General features: G+C 47.3%; 1 protein-coding gene across 1 annotated transcript; it reads left to right on the top strand.

Moving 5' to 3' along the window:
- The first annotated feature begins 1075 nt into the window (after nucleotides 1–1075).
- LOC124416597 (transcription factor hamlet-like) lies at nucleotides 1076–16753 on the top strand. Its single transcript, XM_046897807.1, has 2 exons — nucleotides 1076–1282; nucleotides 15013–16753. Exon 2 carries the CDS (start codon nucleotides 15063–15065, stop codon nucleotides 16275–16277), a length of 1215 nt encoding a protein of 404 aa, XP_046753763.1. The 5' UTR covers nucleotides 1076–1282; nucleotides 15013–15062; the 3' UTR covers nucleotides 16278–16753.
- Nucleotides 16754–18327: the final 1574 nt, after the last annotated feature.

The raw sequence follows: 18327 nt of genomic DNA, 5'->3' as shown, positions 1-18327 counted from the left end.
GAACAAGGAGAAGGAGTCCGAAGGTGGAGAAGGAGGAGGTGGAAGCGTAGGAGGAGAGGGAGGAGGAGGAAGAGGAAAAGAGGGAGGAGAAGGTGGATGCGGTGCAGTGGGAAGGGAGGTGCGGTCCTACGACAATCCGACGGAGAAGCGGGGACCCGTTGCCTTCCCGTTGCCTTCCCGTTGCCTTCCCGTTGCTCGACGTGACGACAACACGAGGCCCCGTTGCCCGCGACGCGGTCTGCAAGATGCGTATAAAATGATTAGGCACGGGAACGGGAACGGGAAGGGAACGGGATCCCGCGGCGGAAAACGGAGGGAGTATTCCGGTGCCCGAAAGGCTGGGAGGAGCGGCGAGGAGGCGAGGGTCCAGGCCTCGCGAGGAAGCTGCGCCGAGGCTGAGGAGGGAGGGTCGCTCGGCCGATCGGTCGGTCGCGTGCCGAGCCGTGGTGTGACTCGAAGACCGACTTTTACCCGGTTTACTTGGTCCACCGCGAAGCAAACGCGCAGAGGTCTCCTCCCGGCACCTCCCGATTTCCTCCCGGTCTCCTCCCGTTCTCCTCCCGTTCTCCTACCCGCCTAGAGCCCGGGGGGCCCACACACCGTTCCACCGCACAGCGGCACAGCCTCACCTCGTACCGTCGACTCTTGTTTCTCGATTACCCGCTAACACGCGCGCATCGCCCTGCCACCGCGTCATAGACACCTGGACGGAACAGGACAGGACGGTGACCAACGCCGCGCGAGATCGCGAGACCGATGCTGCCTGCCGCCTCGGCGCTGCTGGACCCGGCATACCGACCCGCTTCGACGAGCCATCTGACAGTCAGGACTCAGCTGTCCTGCCGAAGACACGCGGCCTCCACCACCCAGTGTTTACACCCCCGAAGACGCGACCCTCCCTTCGTCACGGCCGTCATCTGTTGCGGAGGCGTTCGGGCGCCGATTTAGGATTCGTATGTGGTGATCCGAAGGAAGACGCGATCGGCTAGGAGGCAGCAACTGCGGAGAAGATTCTCTTCTTCGAAACGAAGACGTTCCAGGAGTGTCGAAAGTGCCTTTGAGCCAATTTCGTACCGCGGTAGAGTCTGAGGACCCCGTTGAAAAAGAGGTGTTAGGGAAGTGCTGTGAAAGGGGACAGAGTTGTTCGACAGTGAAGATACGACAAACTATGTGAATTATCATTTGACTGACTATACTTGTACTGAATGATTTTACACAATCATTGGAGAGGTGTCAAAAAGTGTTCTATAGCCGTTTCCTCTATTGTGGAATGCCAGAAAAGGTAAATATAACAATGCCCATCACCCTGTGCAACTTACACCGGTATAAACTGCTCATCTCAATTCCATGAATCATTCGCGGGTGCGTTATTAGCGAGTTTGGCAATTCCACCATGTTCGGACCAGTTGGCAGTATTTCGTCACACTATTCGCGAATTCGCGGTTGGTTTTGGAATTTCAACAATCGTTGAAATTAAACGGATCGAGTAACTATCTGCATCAATCATTCAACTGCACGTGCGACGGCACCTGTCTGTCACCGCACTTAACGTCCTCCGCAATAAACAACCATTCATAGTCTATGAGCGACCAGGTGCCGACCGAGCCGCGAGCCCTAGGCTGCTGCTGAAATCCATTCTAACATTTCCATTCATAACGATGGAAATGGGAATTTAACGATTCGACGTGTATAACCGAAGTGACAGGTATTCGAACACAACCATTACACGCTAGTAAACGGTAGCCAACTGCAACATCTTCTATTATTCCTGCTCATCAACCGTTCGAATCCTCGGAAAATCGAGATGCAGTTTATTATTATAACGGAAGACAATTTGTCTTCGATTCATTCTGTTTTCTCACGACACGTCAATCGGAAAATGAGTATAGATTCTCGAGTTTGCTTCCGATGTGATGATCATTGTCTTGCCTTACCGATGAAAGTAACACCTGGACGCGTTGTTATAGTTCGATTTCGAAATAATACAACCGTCGCGTAAAATCGCGCCATTCTACGATTATTTAGAGCATCAAGTGGTGTAGTATAGTTCTCGCAGAGCAATTAGTTTGTTGAGTGAAACGTAACTGCGGATATAAACCATCACAGTTTTAACGATCGTCGTGCGAATTGATCCCAAGAAAACGTTTATAATCTGCACGATATGTTCCCTGTGGAGAAACCGCGAAGAATGATCCTCATTATTGTTTTCTCGATACATTTTCACTCAGCAAAGCGGCGTAAAGAGGAACTGCACTGACATCGATGTCCCATTAAGTGAGGTGGATGAAACAGTTGTTCCGCAAGCGACGCGAGAGCAAATTTCTTATACTCAAGTACCTCATGTGAACTTGAATCGCGAACATCGGAATACAAAGAGCCCCCCTTCTCCCTTTGGCACACGCTGCCATCGCGTACTGAAAAATATTGTGTCAGATATGACACGTCTTACCATCCGTCCGCAGATAAATCCGTTCTGGTGTAAGTGAGGTTACTTAACATTGCGCCAAAGCGTGTAACTTCCTACAACAAAACGCACGTGTACGATGAAGATACAGCGATATACGCTCGCCAACACACGCGCACCCACGATCGTTGGGTTTGGCGTTATTTGCATTTGAATTTTGCCCAGGAGACACCAATTGCACTACGGCATAGGTGAAACAATCCTGAGATACTCCCAGCCTCAGACAATGCCCATCCGCTCGCCCTGGCTATCGCAGACGGTGAACTGCCAGGAGTGACAGACAGTTGGGCAGATGATACCTCGGTCTAGTGGCACTTAAGAACGCGGTGAACACTTCATCGTATCTGACGTCTCGGTGCAAGGTCGTTGCGTCACTCTATCACGAAACGGAAACGAATGTCGGTGCGTTTTGAGGTGCGAACTCGAAGCGATCAGAGACAACCTGGTCCAGGCGGACGGTTGAACACGTCGTCCATATTGCGGCACCCGCGAAACGTTTAGAGGTGCAGAAGCGCCATTTCCCATCCCCGCGGTGTTAACCATGTGGCAGAACAATCGCATGAGAGTCTTGCCAAACCGCAGCTATTCTTTCGCGTTTCCGCGACGCACCGTCGAACCACTTAAAAATTTTGCACCTGTATCTCGGATGGCACGGCTCAAACTTCGTTCACCTTCTCTCGCCTAATATTACAGTTCGCAACTCGGTTAAAGCACTGTGAAATGACGATTTGCTCCCTCGCGCTGAAGGCGGCAGCATAGAGGAGACGGTGGAGTCGAGACTATAGTATTACTTGCGGAGGAAGCGGCTCATTAGTTACTGCAGTAAGAAAGTATGAGCGCGGTTTGCTTATTTGTTCTAGTTATCGGGCGCTGTTTACGACTTGCAACGACCACGCGAGTTTCGTTTCCGCGTTTGCTGGCACTGGACCGTAAGGCTTGCGGGAAGACGTCTAGATAGTGGAAAGACCAGCTATGCGATATTCGAAACGGCTCGACACAAGGACTAGTTACCTTATACCGACTCAGTTTCGATAAAACTTAGGAGTACACTGTCACCTCGGGAAATTTCTAATAATATCTTGCTTGAAAAACCTTCGAGAAGTTGCAGACTTGCGGTGATAGCTGTATCGGAATTTCATCGCAAGCAATGAGTATGCAAATTGTCGATTTTATTCAAGCAATATTTGACCGATTTGTATGAGTAGAGACTTGAATTATGCGAATCGAGTCCAAACCCCAATTTCCAATCTTATACCGATGTATTCCAGTTGCATACAATCATCATCGGCAAACGGTGAGCGTTTCGAATAGATCCTTTGCAGACCGTTCGAAAGGGTTTGACGTCAATAAGGAAAAACGGCATAATATCACGACAATCTAACTTGGCCATCACTCGCGTGTTTGCATAAAAGGTCATAAGCATTCCCGGAAGGAGTATTTTCTTCGCGGTATCTCCATCCATCCATTCGTATAAGCTCCGTCCGGTCCAGAGATCGCGTTTCGTGTCCACGTGCCGTAGAAATTCATCGGTCGGGGTAAACCGTCGTCCAAATAAAGCGAACTGGAAAGAAATGGGCCACGGATTACAATAAGAGAGATTGCGTTGACTAACAAACGATGATTTCGTCGTACCGCATGAATATTTCATGAGTTGCAAACAGACGAGGAGGAGATACCGGGAGGAATTGAGAGGAGTCCGCGGGGTCCGGAGGGACCGAGAAACGGCCGATGGACGGCGGATCGAGCGCCGAGAGAGATGAGGAGAAAGAGGAAAGGAGAAAAACCGACGACGACCGCCCGAGAGGAAAACGCATGAAAATCTATTCGACAATTGTCGTGAATTAGAATGACCCGTACGACAGGAGCGATCGACCGTTGCGTTATGGTGATTTCCTCGCGCCACGACGGTCTCTGCCCGCCAACTTTCCTTGTCAACATCTCAGATCCGTATATCTTTATGGATAAGGGGGCTTCCCCACAGCCCCCTGCCGCCCCTCGGGTCCCCACATCGACCCACTCGCACGGCGTGACAGTGATCAGTGACATAAGCAGAACTGTAGTTTGGATAAAACCTTCGTTTGATTCATTACCGTCCGCGCCATTAAAGCACGCGTGATACATTCCCCGGAAGTCGCTTAAAGTACGTTATCAACATCCGAATCTGCATGCTCCAAATATGTTCTTCTTGATTGATTCAATTTGAAAAGTGCTTTGTTTGTCTTTTTTGCTTTACATTGAACTTATGGGAATCAAGTAGCGGTGAGTTTGAATGAAATCTGTGTTGTAAGTGTAACTACTTGCACGAGTAGCTCTTCATATTCTGGTGCGATTAGTTCTACAATCATAAATTGACCACCAAATAAAATTGATATATTGATGAAAATTTTTTAATTGTGCGGTTAGAAGTGAATCAGCGATAAAATGTGTTCCGTTAATCTTTGCGATGAGAAACGTGAAATAATCCAGAGAATGAGTCAAATTAGGCATTGCAATATTGTTATGGTTTGGATTTCGATCAAAGATGTGATCCGCATTTTATGAGACAGTGGCTTTCCATTCGACTTTACGCTTGGGAATCAGTAGAAAACTGTAAATCAGTAAAGACCACAGTAACAACATTAAATTGCTGAATGAGGCAGAAAACGTTAACAAAAAGCGATTCGTAAGACGTTTATTACACCCCGTAAAATGATGGACTTTGTGATATGTCGCGGTTCTCACTGTATCTTGAACCAGTTACAGTATTAATAATTGAATAAAAAAATGAGAAGCAACCGCAAAAGCATCTCAAGCTCGCATACAACAATCAATGATTTAACACCCAGTGAGCGTGAAATAACCTAATTGTCCGGTTGGCTCGAAGCATTTCACCGGATGTAGAACAGAAATACGCCCGAGGATGGCATATCGGCAGGGAATAAAACATTTGTTCAACGCCTGAATAATGCACTCGACTTCTTCCTGGTTACATCTATCGCACCATAAAACGCCACTGTATAAACTGCGGTACAAAAGAAGCAAATCTATAAGTGGGAGATGAACAACCTCGAGAGGCAAAGAGGTTGCGGCTGAATTGTCAGTCGATGCAGATTAGCCGAGAGTTTACTCTGTAAAACACTTGTAATACTCTCGGCCGCTAGATCCTTTCTCTGTTTTTATTACCAGCGCACTTCACAATCGGACATCCGTTATAGGTATGGGAATATTATAATTTCTGTAACTAATCCAAGAAAATTACCTTCTCCACTTGCGCTGTCTCGTGACCCTGCTGCAGGCGGAGTTACGCGTTCATCATAAACACACACGACGCTCACTGCACGCATACACGTGACCGTGTGTCCACCTGTTAACAAGCTCCTACGTTACCGCAAAGGAGGGTGTTAACTCACTTCCGAGACGATTGCCAGATCACTGGCCTAGTCGGCGGTGTGTCATTTGTCTGAAGCGTACGATAAAGAACCGTGGACCAATGTGATGTCAGATAATGAAAACGTAATGATTATGGCATATATTGTTACACAGGTATCGCTTCTGTTGTGCGTATTTCGCTGAGCTTATTTCGCCCACTCGTTGATGTTGTATATGTTGTAGAAAAAGAAACAGAAAGTTGGAGCTGTGTGAATGGAATTGGGAATGTATGGGTCGAGTGGCTTTCAAGTTCGGAGTTGCACTTGCGGTGCACTGGCTATTCTTTTTTTCTGCGTTTTAATATAACACGCAAAAATTCATTAGCGACAAAAGGAAGTCAAGCGAACCACGCATGGAGCACAACGGGTTAACTAATTGTAAGTCTTCGTCAAGACTGTGAAAAGGAGGAGAAGCAAAAGAGAAAAAAGCTGGTCACGTGATCGCCTCAGATGTGAACCAATAAAAGGCTTCTTACTCTACTTCGGAGTGAAATTCTTACATTGTTAGCGAATAGTCAATAGCCAGCTCGCTTGATGCACGGTGAAAGAGAGGAGAAGGTGCGACACTTGGACAAAAAACACTTGAGCCAAAAACGTTTTGTACGAAGAATCCGATACAGCAGCCGCTCATAGACGGGCTAAAATCTACGAATACAGAGAGACTCCGGCAACTCTACGTCAATTGAGATGCGAAAAGAAAGATAATACCGTGAAATAGCTCACTAGAAACTTTCCAAAGTGCACATCGAAAGAAAATTCCATCAAGTACCGTACATCGATATACCTAAATTGTTCGTTTTTTGCACGTCGAGATCGGGATATCTGAATGACGAAAAAAATGTTGAATAAAAATAGCGATCAGAGAAGGAAGAAGGTGAGGAAAAACACTACCGCAACATACGTACACCTCCGTTTTCGTTCATCCCCGATCGATGAGAATGAGAAATCCGAAGAGGAACTACGGCAGATTAAAAAATTAATTGAAATTATATTGTCCAGTTGTGACGCAGTTTCGCTTCGAGGAATTGGTCAGCCAAGTCGCGTCTTACAGAACGACCATTGCTCAACGCAAACCCAGCAGATCTATCTGTTGAGGCAATAGAATTATAGATCGCTTATGCAATCGATCGCGGTTTTGGTCCATCGCGCACCACAACTCTGCATCTCTTCATTGTTATTCATTTCGATGCTGTTTTTTTTCTCTCCTTTTATGATCACTCTTATACCGATTAGTTTGATCATCAGTACATATTTTTGTGTCATCGTTATTCTATACTTCATTCGCTTTCCCCAATTTCCTTACACTCACAGCGGAGGAAGGAAGTCACTCGAGAGAAAACAAAAAGGAAGTACGATCAATGCGATTCGGTTGCGTCGGTGTCTTCGTTTTTCTTTACCTTTTTCCCCATCATCTCCCAGCGCACTATTCAGTTTCACTCCGGTATTATAGACAATCCTGCAGGAAGCCACCGATCCGCTAGTCATATTGGTACCGTATTTTCAACGGTATATGTATCGAGGTCGTCAAGGTGGCAGGCAACACCGCCCGCAAGGTATATCCAGGGAGTGGAATCGATTAGTATCTCACGAATACACCTTGGGCACAGCAAGTGAAATTAACTCTAGAGTTCATAGTAACGTCGAAGTCTTCCTCAGCACCTTTTCTATATTATATAGTATAAGCGTTGGTTTATATCGCTGATAAATTTCATTTCCACCAGGATTTCACGCGATCTGGTGAACTTTGTGTATAAATCATCGTTGCAACAGCTGGGACTCGGATTCAGTTCGACTGACGCAAATAATTCGTGGCCGATTTTACGATTGAGCTTACAACTATACTTACTTACTTAATATCGCACTAAAAGTTTACGATAGCAAACACAATACTCTTTGTTCCGAATCCGCTTCTGCCAGAGTTAAATATTACAGAAGATTCTCACCGAGATCTTCGTCAAAGTGCGAAAAAAAATGGCGCGAGGGGAGGGGGGAGGGAATTATTATTTAGTCGATATGCTCAAAGACCAGCAGCGAGATTCCCACTTGCGGCTACGGAATTCCATCTAGGTCCGATATATAATTAATTCTCGGATAACAAACTGGAACGGTATGCCAAAGACGGATATGAGACAAGGTTGTCGGACGAACGCAAATATGTGCTGCGCGTGTGTGGGCAGAGTTATTGTGACGCACTGACAATTCATCTACCATGTCCACGGACACGGGTTTCGAACGGGCATGTAAATTATCGCGCGTGATGAAACCGCAATTAGTATTTGTACAATACTCGATTCCTGGCGCTCTTCAATCCGCTGCGTCTCGTTTCTTCTCGGAATTTCTTCCTCTCCTCTGCACTTGCGGTGCTGGACTTGACTCTTCAGAGGGTTGGACGATCGGCAGCTTTCACTTCAATGGACTCGAGAGATTGAGCAAGGTGTGCAATTGTCGCGTTTCGCCGTTATCGTTATAAGTTCGGCTCGACTCGAGGGTGTCTTAACGCCGAACAGCGAGCATCGCACTCGGCCCTCGGATCGGCTTTGACCGCACTTGGTGCTTTTCGACGTTGTGAAAGTCCATCCTCCTTGACTTCCTTTCTGCACTCTGTCGGCGCCGACTCTTCGTCGGGAGATAGTGTTTCAAAGGCGAACGATCATCGGCGCGTCTTCGCCCACTGAGTGAAATGACCTTTGTATAATTAAAATATAAGTACTGTATATATTCGTGTACATATATATATATGTATACATACGTGTATAGGTACATACGTGTGTACGTGGAGCAATCGGAAGGGCGGCAAGCGCGCTCTATAAAGCAGGTGAGGTGAGATGTATAAGGATGCGAGGGAATAATTAATTAGCAGTCGGTGAACGTGTTTAGTATAGTTATATATTTCGGACATCCGTATATATATATACCGCGTGCAGGGGGCCTGGACTTTGATTAAGCGGTCCAAAGCGTATAACCGAATACGAAATGCGATCGCGGATCGACTCAAGTGGCGAGGAGGAGGATTCCTTCGCTTTTACGTCCGGTATATTGATATAATATACACCGTGCGGTTGTACCTCACCCGTGCTCCTTGGCAAAGGCGTAGTACCTACCAACAGCTGTATAATGCGAAGGCATATGTATGACGTTAAAATGCGACGGCGCAGAATAAATATCGTTAAGAAATATAATTGAAATCTTGTTGGTCGTAATAACGGACGGACAGGCAAAGGACAGCGAGTTTAAATTACCGAGTGGTGAACCGGTGATTTCAATGCCCGGTATGAAAAGCATTATACCCGTGCGCACGAAACTGACTGACGCGTTCTACGCGCCTGCGTCTCTCTGCGTGTGAGTGCGAGCCGCTGTAAACTCAAGGCACGTCTTACTTAAACGTGCACTAATACGCGAATCATCAGAAGTGCTCCGCGCACCGTTCACGTCTCGTCTCGTATACTCACCGGAGAAATCCAGCCGCAGCAAGGACGACGGAGCTGTTCAAGATCTCGAACCGCAGCCGCAGCCACGCCCGGCGCATCCCAACTTTCTACAAACCGAAAACTGGATCACGTCTGCCTCATCGCGACCGCTCTATCTCGGGCCTTAAATCACGCACATCGGACCGCACTCAGCCTCGCCGGCCCCTCTCCGATTTACGCCTTTACGCAATCCTCGATACCTGCAACGACCCACCTATACTCCAGACACCGCGCCAAACCGATAACAAACTTTTAAGGATGCTGGGACCGAGACGCGGCTCTCCAAAATCTGCCCCGAAACGAGGACGTATCCCGATTTTAATGCCAACTGCTCTGAAGCATCGTGAACGTTGGATCCTGCAGAAATTAGCCAATTTTTACAGACTTGAATCGTCATTTTTACAGAACGACAAACGTCAAGTTACTACTTTTTCATTAGCATAACACATTTGCCATCTGAATGGCATTCACTGCTTTGTCGTATTCTCAATGCCTTATAAGCATTCTTTTTGTCGCCAGTTGCAGGATATTTTGAAATCTATTCATTTCGACTTGAAGATTCAGTCCTTCTGGTGATGTATCGGAGTGTCAAAACAACTCGAAAAATGTATCCCCATTATAAAAACGAATTATACAGTTTGCGTACTTTTTTTTATCGCCTTTGTGTATTTATTTCAATCTCTCCATTTCCAGGGTTTACGGACAAGAATTAGTGTTTTAGTACACAGACCACAAATTTGTAAAATTAATAATAAAAAATAGAGTGTGTAGATATCACAAACAGCATTCAACTTTATTCATGTACACACTAAATTTTTCCACAACGGTATAAAACTGTCACCATAATCAGACTTACTTTTGCAAAGGCAGCTCTAAGCCGGCGTCACTTATATTTATCGTCTACCAGGCAGAGCAGTCATATAATTACGACTCGTCTACAATCCATAAAGGAAATATGTCATTACTGCATGTCGGTACAGAAATTTCACTGGGAAAAAAAGGACAAAGACAAAAAAAAGTGTACAAGACAGACGTATTTGCTGCGCAATTCCATACAGTGGAAGGATCAGGAGCGTCTCATCTGTATGAAAAACACGCATAGTTACTCGATGAAAGAAATCGAAGAAGCATTTCACCGCATTGCGCTAGCTCGAACTCGGGTATACGGAACGTCGACGTCCGCAAGTTTTTGTGACGACGTGAGTTGTCTTTTTGCAACAATCAAGGCGAGACAATTTCTCTTTCATCAGGGGCAGGGCGACGTTCACTACTGCAGCACGGGAGTCCAACCGGAGAGGTCTAACTGGAGCAGAGCAACGGTACTACTCGCGGTTATCGCCTCGGACCTGTACCCCATCTCACATCAGTTGTATATAGTACCAGTCTTCCTCCAGTCCTTGTGCCTGCTCGTCTACACGCGATGTGGAATAGAAACACATCGGCTGGAGAATTTTCCGCCCACGTTTATCCCTGTAATGTACATTTCTTTTTTTTTTTTTTTTTTTCTTTTAGCGACACTCAGCAAATTCGCGAACAACGTCGCGCGTGCATGTCTCACAAGCGCGATGCGTTCAAGCACATATTACGAACGTGGCAGCACTTGTGGGCGTTCGCATCACGGCTGCAACGGGAATCTCGTGATTTATTTCAGAAAGACACACCATCCAGTTGGCTAGTTTGCACCGGCAATGATCGTTGCAGTAGGTACCAGTGTAACTATATAATATGAATATACGAGTTGACCGATGAAAATCGCTCGTCTCGACGCCGCGCCCCGCCTGCTCCAATTCGCGAGGTGCAATCCGCCGCTCTGGTAGTTCGCCGATTCCGTATATAGCCAGGACTCATTTATCAATTACCCGCAACGTCGAGGCACACCCGTCGCTTACATCCCTTCGCTGATTCGAGCCAAGTGAGTCAGAGATGCAGGTCTTCTCCTACTTGCTGTGGGAAAACGCTCGCGGAGACGAGAAAACTGCTGTGTAGTTAGAGGTGTACCTACTCGTATTTGCTGGCCGCGCTTCGAGAGTCGGTAATTAGCTAGACGTGCCCGTGTCGTCGTCGGTGTTGTACCAATGACTGAGAAAGTTTTATTCCCTAATGATGATAGGTACCCCATTCGCTTGAACCGTCTATGGCACAACCGCATTTTGCGAGTGGGTATTCCGTTCTCCGTGTTTCAGCGAATCAAGTTTATGCGATATGAGTTATAGGGGGATGAGGATTAGCGGATGAAATACGGTCGTAACGTTAATCAAGGTTGTCGAGTTCTACCGCACAACTGACTTTACAGTCTGTTGGTGTTTCGCCCTGACACGTCCCGTTCACCTTCGTCTTTATTTTTATTTTCAATTTAGACGGACATTGGTTGCGCAAGAAGTCATAATATCTGACTTGGAATCTTGTGACAAAGATCGAGTCTCACCATGTTTCGAAGCTGCGAATAATCGATGCCCACGTCGATGCAGTGCAGTTCGTTGAGCTACCCGGGCGAGCTAAAAACGGAAAACAATCGCAGCAATTACGTTCGACTGAATGCCAATTTTTATTTCGTCTTCAAGCATCTTTTCATAATAGACGAGCAGCCTCAAGCGTGGGTATAAACTGAATTTCGAGCGCAAGCAGAGAAAAAAAGTCATTTGATTAACAGTGATTCTGTCGAGGCAGACGGAGATAAGCCGTCGAGATCGTGCGCTGCAATAATATCCGCGATTAACACCGCGAATTGAATCGAATTTTTATAATTGGGATAGATTTGTGAGCCGAAAGTTGGACGCGATCGAGCTCAACGTGTAATAATATGTGTATAAGTGTACGACCAGCTCGGATTAGGTTCGCTCCTCCAGAAACGATGGATTGAAAACCAGATTTAATTTGAATATTCATTCCTGTCATCCTCCTCCCCCCCTCTCGATGTTTCTTATGGGTGCGGTTAGCTCTTATTTCACGTTTGTCAACGACATCTTGACCACCGTAGCGTGGCGTCGTGAGTATACCCAAAGCTGATGCAAAACTTAATCATCCGGGATGATCGGAATTGCGCTGAAGACTTTTGAAATCAAAGTCAACGTCCTGTTTCGCCTTCTCTCTGAACGTCCAGACGTTTTTTTGTTGTTTTAGATTCGTTTTTTCTTCTTCTTTACATTTAGACATTTCTTTTTTTACCTCTTTATCTTCGCGTAAACACGTTTTAGTATGTTATTCTTGATTTATATTAATCACATGCGCCTATGTAGATTACACCTGCTGTTGCCCTCCCGGAGATTATTTATCCTCATAGATCGTCGCGATATTTGAGCAGATAGGGAATTTGGAATTCCGAGTGAACATATTTCCGTGCCTGTCAATCATCCCGCGAATTATAACACTTTTCAACCTCACTACCTCCGCTACTTTACCTTTGGTATTTCGATGCTAATTATAATATGCACCGCGAGATGAAATATCGAAATTTCATTTATCCACGCGTCACAGTTCGTTAATTTGCTCGATATATAATTTACCCGCATGTGCATGTACGCATCGTAATATGTGTGTGTGTGTGTGTGTGTGTGTGTGTGAACGTCCATCCGAATTGACGTAAGGATGTCTGACACGTCATCTCCGTCCTTTACATTTGATGCAACGTGTATGCTAATTATACACCCAATTACGACCTCGTTAAATAACGCAATACATATTTCAAATAACCAGAAAAGCTACGATGAAAGTTACGTGCGACTGCCCGACTTTTATTAACTCTTGCAGTATAACGGTTTACCAATAATTCCCAAAAACGGGAGAGGATTCAATTTAATTCCGCATAAAATTATATCCAACAGCAGTACTTCTTATTATATTGTATATTATATATTGGCCAAAGATTCGTGTGGTCGCGAAACCGGTGGGCAGTTTAGTCTGTCGGCTTAATTAATAGCGCGAACCAGTTTCCGAACCACAACCGCCGAACCTTTATACATTATTATGCAGGTCCGTCTTACCCCAGGCCGAAAGATTTACGAGCCTGACGTTCCGATAGTCTTTACATTTATTGCCGCAATTTCACGGATCTTCCCGACATCTTTCAAGACTAATTTTATTGTCTGTTTTCTTTTTTTGGTTCACTCTCCCTCCCTCTCATCCCGGCGTCCGCGCTTCTTTCACGTTTTATTTTCTTGTAGGTGTAACGAGTGAAATTATAGAAGCAAACACGACAGAGCTACAGGGTGCCGGCGTTCTTGATCATTCCGGTGGTCAATCAAAGGTCAGTTCCTACTGCCGCGGTCGGCTTGTAGTTGAGTCCCGATAAAAATCTGGACAGGGTATTAAGTGGGCCTTGTAGGTGGGACCCGAACGGCTTACGTGGCTCACGGATGGACGAAGTACCGTTCCTTCCTCTAAGCCGTTTCCTCTCGCGTTACTTACGAAATTATTACAGCGTGCATGCAGGTATCATCCATGTCTCTCCGGTTTCCCGATATGGGCCTCTAGTGCCAGCTAATTATACGATCTTATTCACGAGGTGGTGTAAGGAAACTTGGAAGGTGGTGCTTTTTTCCTTTTAGTCTTCTTTTTTTTTTCTTTTTTCTCTAAGCATGCAGCAGTTGTAATGAGGAGAATTGTATGCAGGCATAAACTACTGTTTTTGCTCGACACGTTAAACGGCTTAGCGCGTTATGACGAAACGCAATAGGTAACGTTACACACATGTAGTTACGGAGCGCAGGCATTACCGGCACTATTATACCTACATCTACAGACAGGTGGTGCGAATTCGGTTCGGAATTTCTATTATCACGTTTGCCATAATCCGCGGAATCCTGCAGAGTGCTGCAGGTATACCCGCTGAAACGACTCAGCCAGCAGCGAGCCGCCAGGCCGCACGGTACTTGGCGTAATTATCTCGGGTAATGGGCTTCACACGCCAACGTCAAATTCTTCGCGTTCGTGACTCGCCCCGCGTCTAGGAAGCGTGTTTCCCCGGCGTGGCAGATTCAATGAAATTCTAATTTCAATGCACCGCGATACCTGCGTGAAGAGACGAGGAAGATCCTCGAGCTACACCTTTACCCGTGGATTTACAGAGGGGATAATTTTCACCTTTCGCCCATCTTTTATTCAATAATACCGCTGCATCGTGAACGGATCCGTGTACCAGAACCATGCGATAACGCGAGGTCGATCTTTCGAAAACCGTGCTGCACCTTCTTTACGGCTCGAGTTTCTCGTTAATCTTCATCCTCTCATTATTACCTTCTTTTTTTTTGTTCCTGGGCTCGGAATACTTACGTTAACCCCGATATATTTCGCCGCCGATGAATGTCAAGTATGATCCCGGGCAGGCGGGCAGTAAAGATATTCGTACCTGTGCTTATCTGGGTGGAGTTGAATGGAACGGGCCATCAAACCACCTGGCGAACCTAGTCGACTGTAATGCGGAGCGCGCTGAGCCGACTGACTGTAATCACTGAAATTTACGAGCTTACGTAAGCCCCCAACAAACAGGCGGTCTCTCTTTTCTCACTCTCTCTCTCTCTCTCTCTCTCTCTTCACCTTTCTCTCTCTCATTTCGTTCACTCGCTGACGCACTCAGCCCCTCTTGAAACTGAGGAAAGAAACGGTCTGCGGTACTTTTGCCAATTACAATCTGGTTTCGCGATTCGTCCTAATTCGACGGCCATCTTTTCTGTTTCAGATAAGCTCAGGGTCAACCGGAGAATCGCGAAGCGTGTCAGCAGCAGTGTGATGAGTGGATACCTGGGCGTGACCGCTCCCTCCCCGCTGCATCACTACCCCCAATATTCCCCAGCCATGAGGGAGAAGGACTCGAGTCCGAGAAAGATGTCGGGCCACATCAGTCCCAAACAGGCCAGCATATACCCTTTGAGCGTTGGGGTCTCCGACGCCGAGGACCTCCCCTACGACCTGAGCCACGGACACAGCCGGGGGAGCCCGGTCATCGGTCAGCAGCCGCACATGAGTCCGGCAGCGAGGCCCCACCACCACCGCGACCTGGACTGCGAACCGCTGGACCTCCGCGTTGACCACAAGAAGGAACGGCTCCAGGACGAGAACCAGAACGAGGTTGAAGTCCTTAACCAGAACAGCCTGAACCTCCCCTACCACGCGGTGCTCTTCCCTCAGCATCCGGCGGTCCATCCGCTCGTCCTCGAGGCCATGTACCGTTCGCACCACCACACATCGGTTGCGGAACTTCCAAAGATCCAGGTTCGAGCCCTGCCGACGATGGTGCCTCTGCCTCAGGCCCAGGCGCCGCGACCCTCAAGTCCGGTGCCCTCGCAGCCCCAGGCCTCGTCGCTGCCGTCGTACCCAGCGGCGGTGACGGCAGGTCTGAAGCCGAAAGATCGGTACTCCTGTAAGTTTTGCGGCAAGGTGTTCCCTCGTTCGGCAAACCTAACGAGACACCTCCGGACCCACACTGGTGAGCAACCGTACAAGTGCAAGTATTGCGAGAGGTCCTTCAGCATCTCGAGTAACCTCCAACGCCACGTTAGGAACATTCACAACAAGGAGAAGCCGTTCAAGTGCCCGCTTTGCGAACGCTGCTTCGGACAGCAGACGAACCTCGATCGTCATTTGAAGAAACACGACGCCGACGGACCGACGATCCTGGACGAAGTCCGCTCGAGATATCACAGCCAGCTGCCGCGTACCGACGAGTCCTACTTCGAGGAGATACGGAGCTTCATGGGTAAGATCACATCCCAGCGGCAGGGGATCTCCTATTTTCCTGGTCTCCTCGCCCCCGCCGCGGAGGACTTCAAGACCGACAAACAGCAGCTTCAGCTTGAGGAGAAACGCGGGGACTCATCCTACTTCAGCGACCGGGATAACCTCAGCTCCAGGTCAAGCAGCTCGGCCGCGAGTAGACCGGAAAGCATCCACGAGGAGCAGAGGGACGTCACCTCACCGCCTTTATCGCCGGGTAACAACACCTGAGTCACTTACATTCGGCGTCGCACACCGTTCCCCCAACCCTTCAGTGAAGAGTGAACGAGGACGATACGCGTTATACCGGATCGACGGGAGAGAATATGAACAGAAGAGGACGAATGGGAAAAAAAAGAAAAAAAAACACGACACGAAAGAGAAAGAGAACGAGCGAGTGGGAGACGGAGAGAGAGAGAGAGAGAGAGAGAGAGAGAGAGAGAGAGAGAGAGAGAGAGAGCGAAGAGGACTGCCAGAGTGAATGTGAATCGAAGGTGCTCAACGGATGGATGGACTCCGGATGACCAACTGTTTCGGTGAAAGGTATACACACGTACACAGCAAAGCGATAGATATTATAGCCGGGCGACCGGCAACCTGCGAGCAAAAGCTGCACATTGTCCGAGTCCCGACGACTGTGCAGAGACTATTCATTCTTTGTTACCTATATAAATACATATAATACTACATACATATAACTTTCCGTAGACGTACGTACGTATATATGTATATACATATATATACGTATACACATATGCATAGTATATATTTGTAGGCGATACATATGTACGAATCTTGTATACATGGGATCGTTTGCCTTACTACTATCTTTTAATACCCTACTGTGCGTTAGAGTGACCGTGTGTGTGTGTTTGTGGCTTTTGTACGAATGCTCGCCTGTGTAATTCCTGTCTCTTGAAGATCATGTACCTTTATGCGAGTCTGTACACATCGGAGAAGATGAACTGCTGCAGTAACGCCAATTGTATTAACGCCGGCTCCACTCGCGAGCGAAACTCTTTCAACTGGCTACAACACTCTAGTTGTAACCACAATGCTCGTTCAGAGGTGGCCCGTATTAACCTTACAATTGGTGTTCCAAACCTGCAGCTTTATGTTCGCCAGTTTCGATCGTTCGTGTTCTACTCTCTTTTCTTTTTCCAGAGCTTCCAATAATTTTTTTTTTTTCTCTAGCTCTTTTCCTTCTTCTTCCTCTTCATCTTCCGCGAGTAGGTAACCGGGGCATAATTTCACCTCGCGATTGCACGTGTCGCCGGGAAGTCGATTGCGCGGATAGTAGATGTACTTCCGCTGAAATCTTGGTATAACGGCGGGGCGCATGAATCAGCAAACTGACATCCGGCAGTAATCCGAGCCTGGATGGCTGCATACCTGGGACACCGGCACTGCTGATCGGGCTGTGCTCCCACGACGGGAAATACGAGGTTTATTTTATAGTAGGAAAGGTATCGGAGTGACGACGATTCTCGCAAAGGAAATTGCCAATATCCCGGATGGCTCGGGAGACAGGGAACGAACGCGACTCACGTGTAACGTCCTTTATGACGCAATTCGAACGTGCAAGATGCTTGCGCGAGTGAGCATTAAATGGATGTGAAGAACTAGTTCGGAGCACGGCTAAGGACTGCCGCGGTCTCTCTATCTCCTCGCGCTCTCGCAGATTCAACTCAGAAGAATTCGCTCTCGTTTGAAAATGTTCGCACGCGCCACACCCAGTACATGTGTATATCTACCTTCCTACCTACCAACTACCTACCAACTACCTACCTGCCTGCCTACTCGAGGATCGCGAGGCCACCGTTCGAGGCTCATCTCGAAAGTGAAACGAACCGATAGACCGTACGTGAAAGAAAATAATGTACATACGTGCCTGGTACACCCATACATACATGCAATGCCGGTCCCAAGTGGCGGCGGGAGGTGCCCGATTGATCTCAATTAAAACCGCGTTCTCCTGTTTGTTTATCGATGAGAGTATATCGCACACTTTGCATACACCATCAATGCTTTCGGTTATAATTGGCTCATTTCGCATCGCTTCTGCAGCAGTTTTGGCGCGCCTCAAGTGGAATCGCGAGTGTGGGGACTGCGTCACGGTAAGCGGGAACGGAAGGCCCGCCGCTTAAGTGGTTCGATATTAAGTTTTTTCTTCTTTTTTTTTTCTTTCTTTCTTTTCCATCATCTCTTAACCCTTTTTTCAGAGGCCCCGATCACCGGCCGGAGGCATTCATCATTCGCTTTTATAAGAGAAACGCTCGGA

The sequence above is a fragment of the Diprion similis genome, chromosome 2 (genome assembly GCF_021155765.1).
Source record: "Diprion similis isolate iyDipSimi1 chromosome 2, iyDipSimi1.1, whole genome shotgun sequence".
In the NCBI taxonomy this organism is placed as follows: domain Eukaryota; kingdom Metazoa; phylum Arthropoda; class Insecta; order Hymenoptera; family Diprionidae; genus Diprion; species Diprion similis.
The sequence above is the reverse complement of the archived record's forward strand: the minus strand, read 5'-3'. Positions and strand labels throughout refer to the sequence as shown.

Bases quoted from the DNA above. Each gene is read 5' to 3' on its own strand.
- LOC124416597 (XM_046897807.1), top strand. From the start codon at position 15,063: ATGAGTGGATACCTGGGCGTGACCGCTCCCTCCCCGCTGCATCACTAC.